Genomic DNA, 21,455 nt, shown 5'->3' with positions numbered 1-21,455 from the left:
AGCAGGAGGATGCCAAGTGAAGGGGCAGTACAAGGCAGCCACGATAAGCAGCAGTGTTAATCCATTAGACTCTGAAATGGATTCCTCAATTAAAAGTAGCAGACGGTCAATTTATGAATACTCACTGCTGGAAACAGTGCACTTCAAGTCAAATTAAGCAGACAATAATCTTTTCCTCACCTAGAAGATAGACATGGAAACCCTTTAGACTGCATCCCTCCTCTGAACAGCTTAGGCAGTGGCAGCACTTGAATTTCAGTTAAAAGTTGCTGAATTTCAACTGAACAGATGTACTCTCACTTTATGAATAAACTGCCTACCTTGACTAACTGTAGTCTTATCCAACCATGGAGGGTGCATTTACACCAAGATCCATGAAAGAGATTTTCATCCCACAGGTCCCCATACTTACATGATCTAACTAAACCTTCTTTAAAATTGTATCTATGATTTTCACCCAGCCAGATCAACACATTGGCAGCAGCTCTTCTTGGGATCACTCTAGCTTAAGACTTTATTTCAATTTATCACTCAAACCATTAGCTACGCTATTTATTTATATCATGTTAGGACAGGTCTCTAAAAAACCCTTTGTAGCTTTGCAAAGCACTCAAGTAGATCTTTATCCTGACAGTGAGCAATCAATAATTATCAGGTTTCCAGCCACCTTTTTACACCTTACAGTTACTTGCCAGCTTACTTAAGGAAAAGTCTGTGAAAGCTTCCAAAGGCCACCAGACTCCTCAAAATGCCATTAAAAGCTATTTCATCACCACATCTTACAAACCAAATATGCAAAAAGTAGGACAGGCTACAGGAAAAGGTTGTGAATCCTGCTCACATTGTCGTATAACTGGTATAGATTGTTCTCTCAAAGACATTTCTATACTTGGCTTTAAAGACAAGGAAAACAAGAATCTCTGGTAACCAAAGGCAAAGGGTAGGTAATTAGCACTGCATCTGTCAGAAGACAAATGACTGCCACTGCTCAAAAATTAAGCAAAACAGGCTAAGTTCTAATGGCCAAAACTGCCATAGCCATAGAATCACAGAATGGTTTGGGATGGAAAGGGCCTTAAAGACCATTTCATTCCAACTCTCCAGCCATGGGCAGGGACACCTTCCACTAGACCAGGATGCTCAGGGCTCCATCCAGGCTGGCCTTGAAACCCTGGTATAATACAGAGGCAGGTGAGGTTGAAAGTACCTGGGCTTTTTGACCTGACAGAAGTAATTCTGAGATAACCAGTATCAAGGACAACACCCACCAATCTAATACGCAAACAGGAGTGCTGACCAAAGAATCTGGCCAGAATAAAGGGAAGAACTAAAGGGTCAGGATAATTTAAAAGAAGGTAAAAGAATATACTTGAAGTCAGAAGTTGCAATTCCAACTGAAGAAGAAAGGTAAGACTCAAGGCAACACAAGCACAGCCAAAAATACCCTCAAAACCAGTTTCTATGTTTTGCATTGAGTCATATCAATAGTTTAAATAAAATTACAACACAGCAGCTGCTTGAGGTTAAATTTCAATGCAAGGATGCATGCCCATGGATCCAAAAATCCAATAAGAGTGACTGAGGCATTTTTGCTATAGCCAGCTACCACAAGGATATTCTGCATTCTAGCACCAAACATGATGTTATGTTCAGCACTGATCTGAAAGATAAACAATAACCATATTCATAAACTGGGTCCAGCATCTAAAACTGTAGGGAGTCAGAGTGACCCTACATTGTAAGGAGAATGCAAATTATTATCATAATCATATATACTCATAGCAGGACATCTTTCCTGAAATAAAACAGGTAATTTCTTAAGAAAGCTACAACAGACCTTGGACAAAAAAAAAATTAAAATCCGAGTTGCATTTGGCAGCAGTGAACCAAACAGTTGTTCTAGAGAAGAAAAAGCTGCTCCTTATTCCTTCAGTGGCTGCTGTAAGGGGGGGCAGGCAAAAGAGATTAAGGCATTTAGAGCAATTCTTATAAGCTTACATTTGAAAAGCCAAAGGGAAATTAAGACAGTGTTGGCTTGATCCCACAGTTCAGGAAAGATTATGTAGCATCAGTTCAGCTCTGTATAATAAAGATGCAATGATCAAAAAATAAAGATGGAAACTTTTTATAAGCACCAGTCAATGGAATTGCTCATTATCAGTCTGTAATTCTACTGGCTTAACACACTAATGACCAGGTTTTGATAAGCTCACTTCATTTATGGTAACATTAGGGAAATCAAGCTCAATGAAGAAAAATAAGACCTCTGATGAAGGGGGCATGGGGATCAGGCATATCCTTCCTTCCAGCACATGCAAGAAGCATTTACCAAATTAAACATATTTCTATCTAAAAAAGACAGCTGTTTGCTGTCTAGAATAGCCAAGAATTTAATTCTTCCTTATCTCTCCACACCATTAAATCATGAATCGTGTAAATAGAGTAACCTTTGACATTATGACAGCCCAGCATTCCTACAAATATTCTGTTGAGTATCCCCTGTCTGATGTGTTAGGATGTCTGAACAGTAGTATGCACGTTCACCTCTTTTCATATGCAACCAGAAAAAAGCAATTTGGAACCCGCAGACAAATATACAATGCGAAGCTTGATTTTTTTATAAGATTAGAATATAACACCCAGGAGATCTTTGCTTTTTAACCATCCTAAAGTGCACCTACATTAGGGTTATTTCACATCAGGACATATTCCTACTGAACTTGCTGACAATTGTCATTTATCATCCTTTGGTTCATACCACAGTGTAGTATTGGGGCACATGAACTCACTTCAGTCAGAAGAAACACTCAAGGAGCACACACCTCCAGTCACCTGGAGACTTAGTTTCATAAAATAGCTTGAGTTGGAAAGGAGCAAGAGGGATCATTTAAGTCCAAACCCTGGCCCTACATAGGACAACTCTAGAATTCCACCATTGCCTGAGAGTATTGTCCATTTCTTGAACTCTGTCATGTTTGGTGCCATGACCATTTCCCTGGGAAGCCTGTTCTGGTGCTCAACCACTCTCTGGGTGGTTACACAGATGTGGACTAGGTTTGGTACAAACTGTAACTCCCAAAATACACACAGGAGCACTGTTAAGTCACCAGCACCAACTGTACAAGAGACAACCCCCGCTGGTCCCCGATACAGCCACTCTGGCTCCACTCAGACATTTCCAAGCTGCTGTCAGTCAGACACATGCCTCAGGAAACTTTCCTTGGCCAGGTCCTCACAATTCCCAGATCTGACACTAATAAACACTAACACTCGGGTAACATTTCCAGCAGTAAAAATAAACAGAAGTCAATGCGCCTTGAGAATGCTTTGCTTTCTATACTATTCCTTTGATCAACAATAAACACTGAAGAAATGTTCCCTTAAGAGCTAAAACAGTTGGGAACTTCACACAGAGAAACATCACCTCAAGTGCTCCAGAACTTCCTAAGAGAGGCTGGATTTTTTTAAGCTGTTTAAGATTGAAAAGAAGTAAGGTTGCTTCTTACATGAGGAGCAGATGCAGCTATCTTCTTATAGAAGACAGAAATCAATTAACTAGATATATCCCAAACCTGGAGTACAAAATTGTACTGGAAACCAGATGTCATTTTATACACTCATACAATGGAAGCTCAAGTATACAGCAGAGAACAAGTATAGCTCATGCATCACTAGTATTGTGATAAAAATGAAGATACAAGATAAACCTGTATTGATTCTCAGCACTCAACACTAAACCAGGATTACAGGTGAGAGAAATACTAAAGCTCCAAATGTATTAATTCTTAAACAGAACTGATGCTTCACATGTACCAAGAAAACATTAAAGGCACACATTTTACAGATTTTTACAATTATTTGTATCTTTGATACTTTGCATATAACTAGTTAAACAAGAATAAGTTTCTCTTCTATTGTAGGTCAAGTAATGAGATTTGTGTGGACAGCTACAGATTCCCTCACTAACTGCCTGTATCAAAATGCAAAGTATTTGACAATCATCAGTTCTTTCACAAAGGAAATCAAGCAACATGACCTGACCAATATTGTGCACTGTTCAGAATGATAGAACAGTTTGGGTTGGAAGGGACCTTAAACATCATCTAGTTCCAACGCCCTGCAATGTCCAGGGATACCTTTGCTAGACCAGCTTACTCAGTTTTAGAGATAACATTTCTCACTCAAGACTACCAGGATTCTCATTAAAAAAAAATACTAACAGGGATGAGGAACTTCTTGATTTCTTCTAATGCATGTCCCATTCTGGCATATGCTTCTGCAGGTGGAGCAAATACTTCAATTAAAACATGTAGGTCATCATTGAGGTGGAAATACTTTGCCTCTCCACTTTTTCTCAACTCTTCCTCCTAGGAGATAAGAAAAAAGATTGTTTTTACACATTCGTGTTTGAAACATTGTAATGCAAGTGTTGAAGTTTCTCCAGAGGAATTTGCAGACACTGTTCACTCATGTTCAGATGTCAGCAAACAAAAAAGTAACACGAAATAAGAGCCGGCAACTTCTTCCCAGGTACAGAAACTGTAGCACAAGGAGGAATGCTTCCAAGAGTTTTCCCAGGTGCACCAGTTTCATGAAGAAGACACTTTTTTCTTGAAAGTAAAGTCTACAGAAACAGGTTTGACCTAATATTCCACAAAAGCAAGCTTCTTTTACGAATATTATTTCAATCTCAGTATTACTGTGCTGTTCTCACTGAAGTTTTTATCCAATGAGTGCATCCTTCACAGAACTGTGCTATTTGGACATAAAGCTAACAGCATATGAAATGAGGGAAGAGAACATTAGCAAAAAGAGTTCACCAGCTATTCCAGTAGCAAGCTTATTTCTTTCATCTTCCTTCACCCTGACTGCAAAGCTAAGTTCAATGGAGTAAAGCAGAGCTCAGTTCTCAAATACTGACATTCACATGCAAAATATTCACAGACCAAAAGGGCAGCACTTGCTTTTTTCAGGCTGCCCTTCACCTGTGTGTACTTGACTGTTCCAAAGGGATAAAACCAGGACTAAAAATAGTTTCATTGCTTTACCAGATAACATTATATCAAATAATTAGCACTTCTGTTGTCTAAAAAACTAACACTCCCCTGCAGCTTCCTGTATTTGGCAAGCACCAGCTAAGCACCTCACCCTTAAGATTACTGAAATTGTTAGTTGCAATGATAGCTGAAATCTCCCCTGCACAACCCTAATTAGGGGCTGAAATTTATATGTGACAATCCATTTCTGCTCCTCATGAATAACATTCTTATCAACATGATTTGTGTTTAACTATGAAGATGTTTAAAACAGGAAAAATAACAAAAAAAAAAACAGTCTAGATCACTGTTAGAGCACCCAGACCAAGAATATTAAGAGGTCACTCAGCAGGATTAGACTCCGTCAGTAAAATCATTATTTTGTCAATAAAAATAAGAGGTCATAAAACTAGAAAGTAACCCAATGTAAACATCACAGCTCAAATATTTAGTTTTAACAGGAACTGCTTCTCAATTACATACTTTAAGCACAGTTACTCAAAATATATGAGTCACTAGCCCTGGAAGATAGTGGAGTTCCCCATATACTGGTTTTTAGTATATACTTGCACCACACGTTCCCTGTCCTTTTCTCCTAAAGTGGAAAAAAAATCACTGTGCAGTTAGTTTGTGCAGAAAAAACAGAGTGCTAAGAAACTTCCTTCCTCTGTTTATCAATCAAGTTGGCTGATAAAAGCAATAAGCAATAGAAGAGTCACCATTTTCTGCATAGGATCTGGTAAAAAAGCATTTTAATCAGCACCTTCACCAAAACATACAGAATTTCAATGCAGGTTTTTTTAGATCATTCCCATAATGAAACTTTTAAGGTCACTCTGTGCTTTTTTAGCTAAGTTCACTTTATTATTGTATTTTATTTTAGTTCTGTAACATGACTTGGCAATGCTTCCATTTCTTCATTACTTGCAAGGCCAGAAGTTGGACTTTGATGATCCATGTTGGCACCTTCTAGCTCAGGACATTCTGTAATTCCATGAAAATACTACACGCTAAAACTCTTATAACAGCACACAAATGAAAATGAGCTCACTCACTCACTGCCTACATCTCACAACCTTGGGAACACATTATGCATTTCAGGAGTTTTTTCATTTCCCATGAAGATCAACACAAAAGCCACAACTTGTTCCCATTCCAGTATCCCTCTTTGACAGCAATTTAGCTCCCATAAAATCTCCGCCTTCCATTATGTGATATCTATTGGCTTGATTCCACTGCATGTGGAATCTTGGCTTGACTGGCCAAAGAGAGACATTAACCAATAATCAATAATATCAGGATCTCCTATGCTTTTTATTTGTTCCAATTTTCATTACAAGGTTTGTTCCCCTCCTCAAAAATTTAAGGTTAAGTATCAAAACTCCACTGATATAGTCAGGCCTTACCTTTGTCTTGTCCCTCATGGAACCTTTTCCCAAAATAGACATTTTTGTCAGTGTTTCTTCCTGTAAACGCTTTAGAGAATTACCACGTGGACCCAAAAGTTTTCCCACAAAGTTGAACTGTAAGAAAACAAAAAAAGCCGACAAAACAACACATTAACATTGTTGGATTTTTAATTGTAAATTAATGAGCAATGAGTAAATTAAAAGGGATATCTTGCTGAAACAGCTTTTGGTCATAGGTGCAAATGATTAGATCATAAATTAAAAAATACTAAGTACAATCACATAGTACAATTAATAGAATGTCAGTGGCTCCAGCAACACAGAAGTATCTGAACTCAAGGGTAACCTGGTGTCCAATACAGGCTGCGAGGTCAAGAGGAGCCTGTTGACAAAGCCCTCTTGCTCCAGCTAACAGGAGGCATCATGCCCAAGGCTTCTGTCCTGCTGAGGGCCTCCAACCACCCCAACACCTGCTGGAAAAGCGGCAAGGTGAGCCCCAGGCAACCCTGGAGACTCCTGGAATGCATGTGGGACAATTTCCTGACCCAGGTAACAGACAGACCTACCAGAGGGGAGGCATTATGGGATCTGCTGGTCACCAAGGCAAACGAGCTCAATGGGGACACCAGGATTGGAGTGCATTGGATGTGGATAAGGTTAGAGTAAAGCTGGGCTCATGAATTTTAGGGAAGCAGACTTCCAGCTCTTTGGGGAGCTAGTCAGTGGGATCCCCTGAGAGAGCACCCTCAGGGATGAGGGAGTGGAACAGAGCTTGCAGATCTTTAAGGAAGTCTTCTATTGAACACAAGAGTTGGTGATTCCCAGCAGCAAGAATTCAGGCAAGAGACCCACGTGGCTGAGTAGGGACAGGCTGGTCCAACTAAAGTGCAAGAAATAAATACACAGACAGTGGGAAGTTAAGACAGGTGACCTGAGAAGAGTATAGAGATGAAGCCTGGTTGTGTAGAGATGGGGTGAGGAAGGCCCAAGCACAGCTGAAACTGAATCTGGCAAAAGACACAAAGAGCAACAGAAAGGGCTTCTCCAGATGTCCTACCCAGAAAAGGAAGGGTAAAGAAGGTATTGTTCCCCCTTTGCCCTGATAAACGATGCTGGAAAACTAGTTACAACAGATAAGGTTGAGGTACTCAAGAACTGAAGAGATACAATTATATTAAAAAGACAGTTTTAGGCAGAAATAAAATATAGTGATGCTGAACAGCAAACAAGCTTAAGCCTTATGGCCTTAAATTTATGAAACAGTTTGGAAGTACTTTGCTTGTCCCTCTACCACCATGTCACTGAAGAGCTCAGATGGGCTGCACTGATCTCCCTGTTCATCTGGAGTTACTTGGAAGGACCTAACAACGGGGCAATGGCAGTCACAAATCTCTTACTGCTGCACTGGAAGTGCTGATGGAACAAAGGCCCAGCTGCACTCACCCTACAATGCAGCAAGTCTATAGCTCCAGTTTATTTCTTTCAGCTTTAGACAAAAAGGAAAACAAGTATTAAAGATCAACTAAATATGGAAATATAAGTTTATTACCCTTACTAGTTGAAAATTCAGTTCCCAATGTAGATTTGACACAATACTATTGAGAAAATGGCTTACAGATTACTAAAGTCCATAGAGCTTATTAAATTTAAGGCCTTGTATGAACCAGTCTTTTCTGAAATTATCAGGTCACATCAAAAAATTCTCAGGGATTTTTTTTTTTATTAGAGTTGTCCATTTTTTTCATATAGGTCCTAAGATACAGTCAATAAAAATATTAATCAGAAAGATTGAACAGATACAGGCAGAAATTTCCCTTGCTGAGAATATTCAGGACTCAAGGCCACTGATGGGGTCCTATGCAATTTAATTTACAATCATTATTTCAACAGAAGGTTGAACATCTGAAGGCACAGATGTTCTCTGGAGATTCCCTTTAACTTGGACTTCTGATTTTATTGTTTCTGAAGATAGAACTAAGGAAAGCAAACCAATTGAAACAATTTGTATCAAATTTGAACCTCAAGATGTCAATTACTCCTTATCAAGAGTTTCCTTAAAGGAAGCTCACAGTTCAGCTCAAAGTAAAGCTTTCATGTAGAGGAACACCACCTCAGTTTTTCAAGCATTACTTAAGATTACTTATGTCTACTTATAGTAGCCTTTTAAGCTACTGGGAACAAAAATAAACCCTTACTCTTTACTGCAGCTATATTCTTTCAGTTAAAACCAAGTAGTTTAATGTTGTGTAAATCTAAAACTTGACATACCAAACTTAAATACCTCTAAAAGTTGTCATCTTTTAAAAACCATGAAATCTCTAGTGCCAAAGTCAGACGCTACAGAAGCTATACAAGGACTGCACAGATGATATGTTCTAGACACATTTAATGAACATAAAAATGTATTGTCTGCATCCTGAGATCCACTGAACTATTCTTTTCTGTGCACTGAGGCTCCAAATATTTGATTTGACAAGTCTGAAGCATAAGAAACTTGTATTGCAAGTCTGAAATTCTGCTAATTTAAAAGCACAATGCTTCTAGGCATAGCTTAGAAGCACAAAGAAAGGTTAGTAAAATATGGCTTGAAACACACTCACAAAGCATTTTTGCTCCCACATAACAAAACTGAGAGGCCTTGGAACATTTCAGTTGATTATTCCATAAATAAAACCCATTTATGATATTGAAGGAATCCTTTCAGTAGAAAACAGATTATTTACTTTGAACAGGTAATGCATTTTGTTCAAACTATTGGTTTATCTTCCTTTTACATCAAATTGGAAACATCTGATCAAAGGTTTGAGATATTTCATAGATACAGAAACACTCAAAGTATCAGTCACTAAGTTACTATTATTACTTATACACTGCTTTCAATCAAATAATAGAATATCTCAAACCTAAAGGTACAAATCCAGCACACAGTAAAAGAAATCTTACTGACAAAATTAACAAACCCTGTTTATCTGCTGGTGTTACAGAAGCAAGTAAGCCTGGCGGATCCAGGTTAGCTCTTACACAAGATTGCTCACATACAAGTTGCATGGCTGCTTCCCATGTTCCACATTTAGGGTTTATTTGCCCCAACAGCACAGGAGCAAAGAATAAAATTCAGGTTTATTATTGAACTCAAGCTTATAAACTATCTCTGAATTAGATACAGTGGATAGTAACAAACAGACACCTGAGCAGTTCTGCCCGGGTCAGACCAGTCACATTCACTAGTGCTGGATCAGAATCAGACATGCCAGACTCCCCTCTTTACTCAACCCTCTCAAACAGCACAATCACCTCCAAACTGCTGTAAATACCAAAAATTGTCCTCACCTTCACCAACTTCAGCTTAACACTGTATAAAAGCAGTCACACTGTATTCCAGTGCAAGCTGGTGAAGTTTTCAGTTCTACAGGACAGATGAATTCTTAAGAGAACCATAAATATCACTCTACACTGGATCACCTCTGTCAAATCAGGAATTGTCTATGCACTAAGACAGCTTCTAATGTATTAGGTAAGTTCCAGTAAACTATGGACAATGGCATATAAAAGGGAGATGAAATCCCCAACTCAAATCTGCTTCTAGAGCAAGGATCTGAAGGATTTGGCAAATAGGTATTTCAAGCAAAATTACAGATATGTTTGCAAAAACAGTATCAAGACTCAGATTAACAGACCTGGGAGGAAACAATTAGATAAAATGGGAAAAATTAGCACCTCAGTTACACTTCTAACGAAATAATATTCTGCTGTTGAAAAATGGTACCCTCTGAACAAAATGTCATCGGATAATATATTTGTTTGAGCAAAAGGATGCAAGATTTGAGAGGTGTTCTTATTCCTAAAATCTGAGAACTGGTTTACTTGGTGGGTAAAGATACACCATGCAGTGTAACAGCTCTTCCTCAAATTCCTGGGACATTGGATTTTTCTCTTGACCATGGTGTCCATTAGCTGGCAAACACTGGTTAACTGTACTGAAGGAGTGCAACTGTTTCCCTTTTACAGATTATCCTAAAATCTATAACAAAAATCTCCAATTTAAAATACATCTTAAATATAAAACATCTTTCACAATGGAAGCAACGAAAAAAATACATAAGGTTTTTGCTTCAAAATTGTCTCCTTTCTTAACTGTTCATAAATCCTCATTTTAAGAAGGATTTTTTCAGTTATCATACAATGGAGATTATGGGCATCACTTTGTAGCACCCATTTCCTCAGAATCACCAAATCAAAACAGGAGTTGAACAGTTGTCTAGAGATTTGCTTCCTTACCACAGCACTGCTTGAAACTATTCCCTGAAAACATTTCTGGAGAAACACAGTTACAAAGAACATTGAAAGAACAGATTATTCTCTTCAGAACCATTTGATCCACTATATGAATTATAACAAAAAAAAAAAAAAACAAAAAAAACTAATGCCAGTGCTACAGCATTTTAAAATGTATATATTACAGAAAAGGGGATATAATAGAAAAAGTAATCCTTGTTTATCCCCAACCAAGGCAAGTCTGCTAAGAATGGTTCATCCAGCTTAAAACACTTAGTGAAAGTATAAATGCTTGACCAAATGCTTTCCTGTAAAGCTTTAAGCACTCCATTGTTATTAAAGCCATGGAAAGCTTTCTTCACATATTAGTTTTCTGCAATGGTTTCTCTGTGACAGGGTCACTAGAAAAAAAAAAAGTTAAGATTCAGAGCACTTTCCCCTAGAATGACCTGAAACAAGGCAAGCTTCAAGGTTTTTCCTATTCATTTCAGAAAGATAAAGTTTTTATAGAAAGGTAAGTACTTCAAGCATCAATGTTACACCACAAACTACTCTCCTTCATGTAACATGGTAATAGGTCTTTAAACATTTATTCATAGCAGAAAGCTTGGTCAATTTTGCTATAAAGTTGCTCAAAAGTTATCTCTGCTATTACTATTGATGCTTGTTCCTCCACATTACTTCTGGTTATGCAATGACATTTTCTCATTTCCTCTTTAAGAAATGAGCTATTATGAAAAATTGCTTTCTAACTAGTCATGTGATTAAAATATTAATCTCTCCATGACTTTACATAACAATGACAGATATATTGTATATGACAATGATATTTTAAAACACGTATTTTCAATTCAAAAGTTGAGCTAAAAGGCTTAAATGGATACCAGTTCCACAAGTCAGTAACTTTTGAGAAAATACATTTAAAGTATCACTTCGGGGAACAACAGACCATTTCTTCCTAACTTCTGAGATTTACCCAGTATTTAAGTGTAGATCTATGGGCAATTTTTAAAATGGTAGCCTGTCAAAATGGAAATAACTATTCCCCACAGTTTTGATCCATCTCATGGAAAACCATCATGATTCCATTTACCATCCATAGAAGCTATGTTTTTCACCTAATTCAGAACACCCAAGTTCAGCAAACTGTCAATGCAAAATCAGGGGTCTGAGACTAAACTACTTCACAATGCATATTCATTAAATGTATGGGGGAGGGTAACACCTTCCTGCCTCACAAGTACACAACAAGCTCTAAAACACCTTTCACACGTGATGGCTCTTCATAGCAGAGTTGGGACAGATCCAGAGTCCCTCCACAACAGCATCAGGACCTTTCTTGAGTGGCCAGCTCACCTTTTAGGGTGAGCTTTCACATGCCTTTAAGTCTGTGAAAGTTTGAAGATTATTTTCAACAGAAATACAGGTTTAAGCATCACCTTCTCACAAACAACCCAGAGTCAGTTGAAGTATTCAGCAGATCAAAGATAAGTCATTCTAACCTCAGTGCCCTAAGCTGACAAGATCTCATTCCACTACCTGCAGTTTCAACACCCAGCATGCATATGGACTCCTTTCTATAGGTAACTTGATTTAGAAATCTGTTCTACCTCAAAAAGCTGGCTCTTTTCCTATAAGGTTGCATAAAAGCCCAACCTCTCTAATCCTTACTTGTAGAAGATGTCCTAGTTACAACAGGATTGCAGATAGCATTATCAAAGCTTATTTAAGCTTCCCCTAAATACCTCACATTAATTTCTGTATCACAGCTCTTCAGGCCTCTTGGAGGCATCTGCAGACCTGAACCAAACAAAAAAACTCTAAGACCCTGCCCAACCATATTTTGAAAAAGATGTGACTGGGCCTGCAATCTATAGAGGAGTTTCCACAAGGTTTTCTCTTACCAGGTAAGACTATCTGTTACCATATCAAGACATAAGAAATCAGGGACTTTTTTACAGGAGTCTGTAAATAACACAAGGAAATTTATTCAAATGCACAACCAGCTTCAAGGAGAAACTGAACATAGCTCCTGGGACTAACAATCTTGAGTTATTTCATAGCACAGAAAAAATTCATGTCTTGATTATTCCATCACCTTCCATCAAGGCAAGAAAAATTCCATTTAGACCAACTATCAGCAGCATAGGATTAAGCATGTTAACTAACACTGCCAAAGGTTGAGTAAGACAAAGGTTCCCAGTTAAAGTTAAATTTAATTACAGAGTATCACAGAAAGAACCAAGATCTCTTAGGCAGGAGGCCAATCAACCACATCATCACGAACACTCAACTATTTGTGCACTAAGCAAAAGACCAAAAACTCATAATTTGTCAGGGTGAGCAGAGATGCCCAAAAAAGTGCAATACACACTTTTGAATGAGAGGTCTACCAGTTTCTTTTCCAACAGAAACCCAGCTGCTCTGCACTTTAGTTGAAGAGCTTCTGCTGCACTTAACCTGTCACCTTGCAGGGCTGTCAGAGGTAATTGCACAGGACCCAGCCATGGGCTCATGAGAATGGATCTGACAGGACAGGAAATGTGAGCAAGCATTACCATGCCAGGCGGATCTGATCAGAGCCTGCACTGCCTGACCTGTGTTGAGGCTATTATGATTTATTCAAGGAATCAGAGTTACAGAAAAGTTTTAAAGAAGGAAAAGGCAATGTAATATACATTTCAGGTCTAGCAAGCTGTCTTGTTCGGGGGCAGGGCACTGATGGGTTGTTCTGGTTCACAGACATCTTTTATAACAAAAAATTAGGATAGGATTAATTAAATATCAATATACATAAATAGCAGAGGCATCTTTCTTTCCCAGAGTCATCCCTGGCATATATAAACAAAGGAATAATTATCTACCAACTCTGTCAAAGGAGTTCACCGGTTTTGTCATGCACGGCTTGTCCTTAGTGAAGCCACCTTGGCTGTCACCAATCAGCCAACATGGATAAATACCCAACACATGCACTCCACATACAGTTCAGGGAAACCAGGATGATTGGAACAACCCTATATCTATCCCAAAAATCCTGAAAAAGCATCTCTAACTCCTGATCCCTCCTCTAAACATATAAAATAGAAACAGGATTAGCTCTTCAAAAATTTATTAGTGCAAAAAGCCTTTGTTCTCCCATGTTCAGGCATCTAAAACTCATGCCACTTACTGCAGACCACAGTATCCCAGGATAAGGTTCTTTGCTTGCCATGTTGAAGCTATGTCACTTCATACATTGCATCATAATTAATTAAATCTCAAAAATAAAACCACAAGCCTGGTTCTAATACCAAGTGATAGCAAATTGCAGTGACTCATTGTGGTTTAGGGCAGGCGCTTTTCAGAAGTATCAGGAGTACCTATCATAATTCTGAACTGATACTCCCTATACAGTGAGAAATTTTTGTTCATTTTGACTATACAGAACCTTTAATGAGCAACCTCTATCAAAAATCCATCTATATGCAATAAAATGGAAATTTCTGAGAGTAGTTGAGCCCCCAAATATTGGGGTAAAAATATTCTCAAACATTAAGTATCTAGGATTTTATCCACTCAGGCAGAAGGTAGATTTATGCAAATAGAGATATTTTCCTTTCTGTGGAGCAGTCCTAGTAGAGATGCAGGAACTCACATGACATGTCTGTTCTGCACAGCTGTTTTATTTTGTAGCCCTGGACCTGCCTGGACATAAGTTCAGGCTTCCTTCCATAGCACACACCAGGCTTTATTCCAGCTCAGTGTATTTATGGGTCAGAAACAAACAGCAGAGCATCTCTAGCCATTCAAAATATGGCAAGGGCTTTCCTGCTAGCTATCCTAAATAATTTCAGTGTTTAGTCCTATAAGGAAAGTTGACATTAGATAAAGAAGCAGAAGTGTCTTTCAGCAGGCAGTGTTTCCCTTTTTAATAGCCAGTTTGCCTTTCTTGTCCCTGAGCCCAAGTACCTACATCTCAACATTTAGAAGAAAAACATCCTGTTTGCAAACACTGACCATGGAATAAGGGGTTCCCATATTTGACCTTCCCATCCTCATGCTTCTGCATGCTTGTATACAGCTCTACTTAGTCATAAAGATGACTTAAGTCAGAGTTCCAAAGAGATGCCCACATGATGTGCAGCCTTGCACTAACTCAAGGAATATATAATGAAATTTTGAACAGCAGCAAAGAAATCCCTGCAAGTTATCCTGCACAGGCCTGTGAGAAAAACACTGATAATGTGCAGGAAAAAAAAAATAAAAGGTTTTCCTAGACAGGAGGGAGGAATAGTGATTTTTTTTCCTCCATGAACAGATAGTCTTGAAATTTCTAGTAGGAAGAAAAAGCCATTTCAAACAAATTAAAAAATGCTAATCTGATTGTCATAACATTAACCTTAAAATTTTAAGCAGCACCAAAATAATAAAGTTCCACAGCCTACTGAATGTTGCATAAATGCTTCCAGGCAGCAATATTTTAGTGCAGGGTAATACTTGGCAGTAAAGAAGTGTTAAGAATTCATGGTGGGCAAAGATATTAATGAAGCAGTCTCTACCCCTCCAGAACAGACTGCATAATTTAGCAGTCAAGCTATAATTCATTCAAGAATAACAATGGCTGAAACTTAAGAGGATGAGAAGAAAATTTTCACAATTAGTTCCTTAATGGTGCATTTTAAGCTGCACTTCCAGCTACAATAAGAAAGTTTCAAAGTCTGGCATCGGATTCAATTTCAAAATTTGTTTTTCCTTTTGATATTTGGAAGAGGAGGATCCTGCTATCCCAAAAATATGGTTCAATTATTGCTCTCAATATACTATTTTGTGTGACCACCACCACTTTCCTGCACATTTATTCCAACAAATGAAGAATGTAGGAGCTCTAAGGTAGAATCACTTCTACCTTAGAGCTCTTACAGAACAGATTGCAGAAGAGTAACAGTAGTGACTGGTAATAGTTTCAAATGTTACATTAAAGAATAGTTAAGATACTAGTGAAATATCTTTCATAAGAACTAAAATTTATCAAATATGAAAACTGGGCTTACCTTAGGGAATTGTTTTACTGGAATCAGAACTTTTTGTCCCAACTTCATATTCTTATTGATGACTACATCAATATACTTTTCTTCTTCCTTTCCTTCCCCTTTTTGGAATTTTTCAATTTCTGTTAAAGAAAAAAGTTGGGTTTTTTTAGTTTAATGCAACAATCTAAAAGCCAAAAATCTTCAAATTCAGTATGAATAAATTTCAAAGCTAATACTGTATGGCATACTTATGACATATTGCGTAATCAATACATGTAATTGGTTATACAAGGCCAATAGGATAAAGCATGTTTCCCTTTTTGGTACATTCATGTTCATACCAGCACCTTGAATTAGCATTGCAAACACTGTACTCACTTAACACTTAGGATACATTTTTTTACATGGCTCAATTAGTGAAAACTATTCCTAGATACCTTTGAGCATGTATAAATTAAAAAACATAGCATAGTTTAATATTCAACAATTTTATTCTTCTTCTATAAATAAAGAATCAGTTTTAATGGTGGCTTTCTACAGTGGACTTAGGAACAAATGTCAAGTTAATCTTTTGGAATTTCAGAAATGTAATTGAGGTACACAGATCGTACCCAAAAATCCGAGATTAGTGTTATACCAACAATGACATTATTAGGAATGGGATTTAGAAGTTCAAACTCTGGCTTGCATGACTCAATTCATTCCAGAGGCACACAAAAAACTGACTCTTGATTATACTTTTCTCCAAATATTGACTCTCCAGTGTGCTAATGAAAAACTGCAGATTTCATTTCATTAGAGAGGATTCATGAGGAGCATACAGGGAGATGAAGTGAAGCAGTTTTGCTGGGTTGGATCCATCATGCTGCAGCATTAAAGATGTTAGCCCACACCAAAACCCAAAACATGTCACAAGTGCCAGAGAAGTTGTCCTGTGGGAATCTAGCACTTGTCCTCCACAAGTATCTCCATATATCTTGTTCATCTGTTACAACAAGAAACACCCTTCTACTCTACTGGACCACTAGAAATTAAGGACATTCAATCAAGACCCTGCAGTGCCTTTAAGGGGAATGTGATCGTAGGCTGAGAGGAGACTGTAATGAAAACTTGAATGCAAAGAAACCAATCAAAAATATAGGACAAACCAGACTTTAATACACTTTCAAAGACAGTCTGGTTTGAAATTAGGTCCAATGAAAAACAGAATAAACCAACACATTTCTAACTATGGAAAAAAATCCAGGCATTATTAGCAGATTTGTTTAACGAATACCAGACCATTTCAATTTACCACTACAGAATTAACATACCAACGTCTTTTTAATAACTGAAACTTATCTTCCATGCAAGTTTTAACTTCACTAAAACAAAAGAGGAAATAAACAATTTAAGTTACAGTAAAGTCAAACCAGCCTGAGACTATCTGAAGGCTTCTTGAAGGAAAAGAATTCCCCAGCTGCACTTTCAAAACTTCTTGTCAAGTTTCTATGAAGTTTTTGATTCCTGTGGATTGTAGGAATGTAAGAATTCTGGAGAAGCCCTATCAAAGCAACCTTACTCCAGCATGTCCTTTGTTTCACCATGCTCAATAAAAAAAATAAAGTCGCCAGCACCACTATCCCACCAGCTAACAACAACTGAAGAATATTCAATATTCAAAAATATTTCAATATTCAAAATTTAGGTAAAAATGGAAATTTGGAAATGCCACATTACAGACTAGGGAATTATGGGCGATTAAACAAATTTAATTTGGAACTCATTTCCAGGTGAAATGAAGACTAAAATTTTATAGTGTGATTAGTGTGATGTTTCCACTCAGGAATCAGATGACTGGTACCATTTAGAAGTCAAAGTTTCCAAATATCACATTCAGGTGTAAAAGCATAATACTGTCACAGCATTCAAATGCAGATGTACCTCTAACACTGCTCTTTCCTCATATAAAAAGGGCAGCAGTGACAAAGCTCTTTGATTTCTCTTGAAAAACAAGATTAGGTACTTAGAAGCTTTTATGTTATACAAGCAGAAACACAACGCTAAATTTTAAGGCTGCTGTTGTTACTACTCTGTTAGTATAAACATTCAAAGCTTAAAACTGACAGAAATTTGCTAACCTTTAGCAATATTCTACACCATGAAATGCTGATTTTTAAAATGTAATAAAAATACATCCATTTGTAATACTGAAGCAAATGCAGTTGCAACAAAATTTGATATGATTTGAATTAGTATTGATTTTAAATGTTGGGACTAAAATTTTTTCTAAGTCAGAAAAGCACAGTTAAATTCCATTAAATATTAAATTCAATTAATGCATTTTGCTGTATTTTTTTGTGACAGAGCAGTGCACCAAGACCTCCCAGGTAGTTCAACTGATCCCAGTCTGATGCAAGATATTTATGAGTTCTCAGTCACTGTAATTACTGTTACAGTAAAGGACTTTTTCCTGAAGAATCTAAACTTACAAAAATAAAATACCTTCAACATCAAAACCCACCAAGTTTTCATGAGCTGGTAAAGTTAAAAATTTGTTTTCTCATGTTGAGCCATATGCTGTTATCTCCAAATGCACAGCATGGCATACACTGCAATCCCCCTGCCCACCTGAAAGTGAGAATCACAACTTTATGAATCAGCAGTGGCTTAAGGAACTTCCTGGAAATTGCCAAAAAAATATTACACCTGGAAATGAGTTGTTTCAGACACCTCAGATGCACTTAAAATGTGGTTGAAGAGTTAAGCACAGAGTTCTACCTCAGTAACATTCTTCAGCTGAGCCAGCTGCATAAATCCCTTAAGAGATCAATACAGTGCTAATTGTATTTCCTAAATACTTTAGCTCAGAAAAGTTATTTGAATTGGTATTTGAAGGACTTGGCTGCAACAATGTGATTAATGCTAAATATGCTCATAATATGGGACTACTTTGAACTGATAAAAAACATAAAAACACCATTCTCTTCTTGCTCTAGTAGATACTGAACTTCAAGTCACTAAAGTAATTATTAAAAGAAACACATTACTTACTCCTTAAATCAGTTTTCCTACCCCAAGTATCTACACACTTTATTGATCATTTTAAGCAAAAACCCTTTATTCTTTTACTTGCACTGTTTAAACAACTTTTTTTTTGCTTGAAGAAGCTACTGAAACCCATTAAGAGGCTGCAAATCAGCTCTCAGCAAAATGGATCACAATTTTCCCCGTTTGTTTTAAAGACAAATTACTAACAAACAGCCATAGCCCATTGCCAAAGCAGTACAAAGTAAGATTAAGTAATTTTTTACTGCTATGGTCTAATGTTAATCAAACTGATTTAAGACTTTCTGCCTCTTCATTGCTGTTGTAAAAGACTTCAGTTTTGTATGAACAAAGTCCAGTCCACTGATCACATTTTATCTCAGATTTTACTTTTTTTCTTTGCACTTGAAATCTAAAATGAACAGGAAATACAGCTAAGCATTATAATTTTATCCATATCTGCACAGCTCTTGAAATATCATTCACATACATCAAGCTTTAGATAATTAGGGAAAAATCATGCCAGATCACACAGGAAATCCAATCAGATTTTCAAGGTCAAATGGATAGGAAGATTTGCCTTTTCTTAATCCTTAGATTACATTCTGCACTGCTTTGCTATATGAAGCAATGCCATTTCCTAGATCACAAACAGTAAATAAACATGTGATTAAAGCTTCCCATAATACTAGAGATTAAAATCTCATGTTCTCAGACCAAGGATGCAGCTAATGCAACAGGAATTTAACTGCATGCAGTAACAACTGCATGGATGGATTTTTTCTTTAGATTTAATCATAGCAGACATCTAAGCAATGATTAGTCCTCAGTTAATTCACCAAACAACAGTGGTAGATACATCAGATAATGACAAAGTAGAATTGTTTCATATTATTCTTCAATTAGAATTAATCTTCCTGCGGCAGAAGTACAATCCAGGATTCCAGCTCCCTCAGCTAAGCCAATATAAATACTTGTGTTTAATGCTGAGCAAAGTGATGCCCTATTTGTCTGTACTAAATCAATATAATAAATATAAGAACTAATGTCAACCTCAAAGTAAACAGAAATGTTTACTGCATTTGTCCTTAAGGCAATATTTCCTTTACACAAGATCAGGAGAAACAGAAACCAGGTCAATTTGCCTGCAAATCCTTAAGAAAGTTTCTACTTTATTTCCTGAGATTCAGATGTCTTACCAAACACGCCATTACATCCAAATAATTTTGTAGTAACTTTTTCTTGCTTTGGATGGAAGAAAAAGTGAAAAATGCAAAGCTCATTCAAGGACAGCCACACGATCACAGCTTAAGAGAACAGGGCATTGATGGAACTGCACTGCAATTGCACTAGAAGTAGTTTCCACATTCATTTTGAAAGTGAAAATATTCTAAGAATTACATTATCCTTTAAAAATACTCCTAAATCAAGTGGGTTTGAAAATTACTAACATTATACAATAGAAGCAATAGATTTTGCTTTATTTGGAAAATTTTATTGCCTTGTATCTAAGAAAAGGAAACATCAAAATTTAGACTGACTCAATCAAGCATGTTGTACAACTACTGAAGCATAGCCCAAGAGCAATAGATTTCTCAGTGAATTCTCACAACTTCACAGCTGACTTAGAAAAGTCACACCCTCCTCAATTCAGAAAGCTCAAGTCAAACTGAAGGCTAAGTATCTTTACATATTTCCCCTGTCCTTTTAGCTCTTGAAAATTCATTGCTTTTGCCCATTGATGGAGACAGAACACTGAGCTCGATGGCCATTTCCCCTGGCAGCATTATTCCTTTTGGTTTCACATCAGAAACAAATCAAACTGATGGTACTACAAAAAACAGATCTTAACTTAGTAGTTTGCATTTTATGAAGACCCCCTTTAAGGAACACAGTTAAGCTCTGGTAAGAGACAAGCTCCCAGAGGAAAAGGGGGCTCCAAGTCAGTTGTAGAGGAATTTCAGAAAAAAAATATAGTTTTTCCTTAATGGAAAAAAAAACCTGACAGTATCAGCATTCCATACTGTTTATTTGGAAATTTTCACTGTGGCAAAACCCGTAATTTATCCAAGAAGACACATTTTAAGAATACCTATTCTTAAAAAAATTATGAAAACTTTCCCAACAAAGCCAAGTCATAGAAGTCTGCTGTGCTGGATGCTTGCTGACTAATTGCCCACAGACCTTCCAGGAGTTCTGTAAACCCAGAGTACACATGATGGTGAACCCAATTACAATTCTAAGTTTAATTAAATTAATGAGAGCTTAATCTCATTATTGTTGTAGTAAAATAGTCTTGATTGTGCTTTAGATTATACATCTTTTACCCTGGACTCCTTTATTCTCTGTCCTAGTAGAGGATAATTAGAAGTTCTTTGAATCAGCACCTCTCCAACTAATACCTCATCTTTTGAGCTGAAAACAGCACTGCCCAGCACCAACTTGAACTAGAATCACCACACCAAGTCTTTAATACATTCCAAAAGGCTTGCTAAAATAAACCTCATAGACTTCCTTACATCAGCCTCTAAGAGACCTACTACTCATTCCCTGTCCTCTTGATCAGCATGAAGATGCACAACCTTCCCAATTTCTGCACTAAAGAGGCAACCTTAGCCTCCTACTTTTGAGTATCTTAAAACATGTCTAGTATAGTCTAGTTTGCTTCAAAGCAGTCTCTCTGTGTAGACACAAAAAAA

At 37.2% G+C, this 21,455-nt stretch overlaps 1 protein-coding gene across 1 annotated transcript in view; it reads right to left on the bottom strand.

Moving 5' to 3' along the window:
• KHDRBS3 (KH RNA binding domain containing, signal transduction associated 3) overlaps positions 1–15,870 on the bottom strand; it is a 58,609-nt gene extending 42,739 nt beyond the window's left edge. Inside the window, exons 1-3 of the mRNA XM_031060883.1 lie at positions 15,751–15,870; positions 6,443–6,559; positions 4,221–4,367 (exon numbers count right to left, since the gene is read on the bottom strand). Coding sequence (XP_030916743.1) covers positions 4,221–4,367; positions 6,443–6,559; positions 15,751–15,798 — 312 coding nt within the window. The 5' untranslated portion in view covers positions 15,799–15,870. The remainder of the gene's footprint in view (positions 1–4,220; positions 4,368–6,442; positions 6,560–15,750) is intronic.
• Positions 15,871–21,455: the final 5,585 nt, after the last annotated feature.

The sequence above is a fragment of the Geospiza fortis genome, unplaced genomic scaffold, assembly GCF_000277835.1.
Source record: "Geospiza fortis unplaced genomic scaffold, GeoFor_1.0 scaffold94, whole genome shotgun sequence".
Lineage (NCBI taxonomy): Eukaryota > Metazoa > Chordata > Aves > Passeriformes > Thraupidae > Geospiza > Geospiza fortis.
The sequence above is the reverse complement of the archived record's forward strand: the minus strand, read 5'-3'. Positions and strand labels throughout refer to the sequence as shown.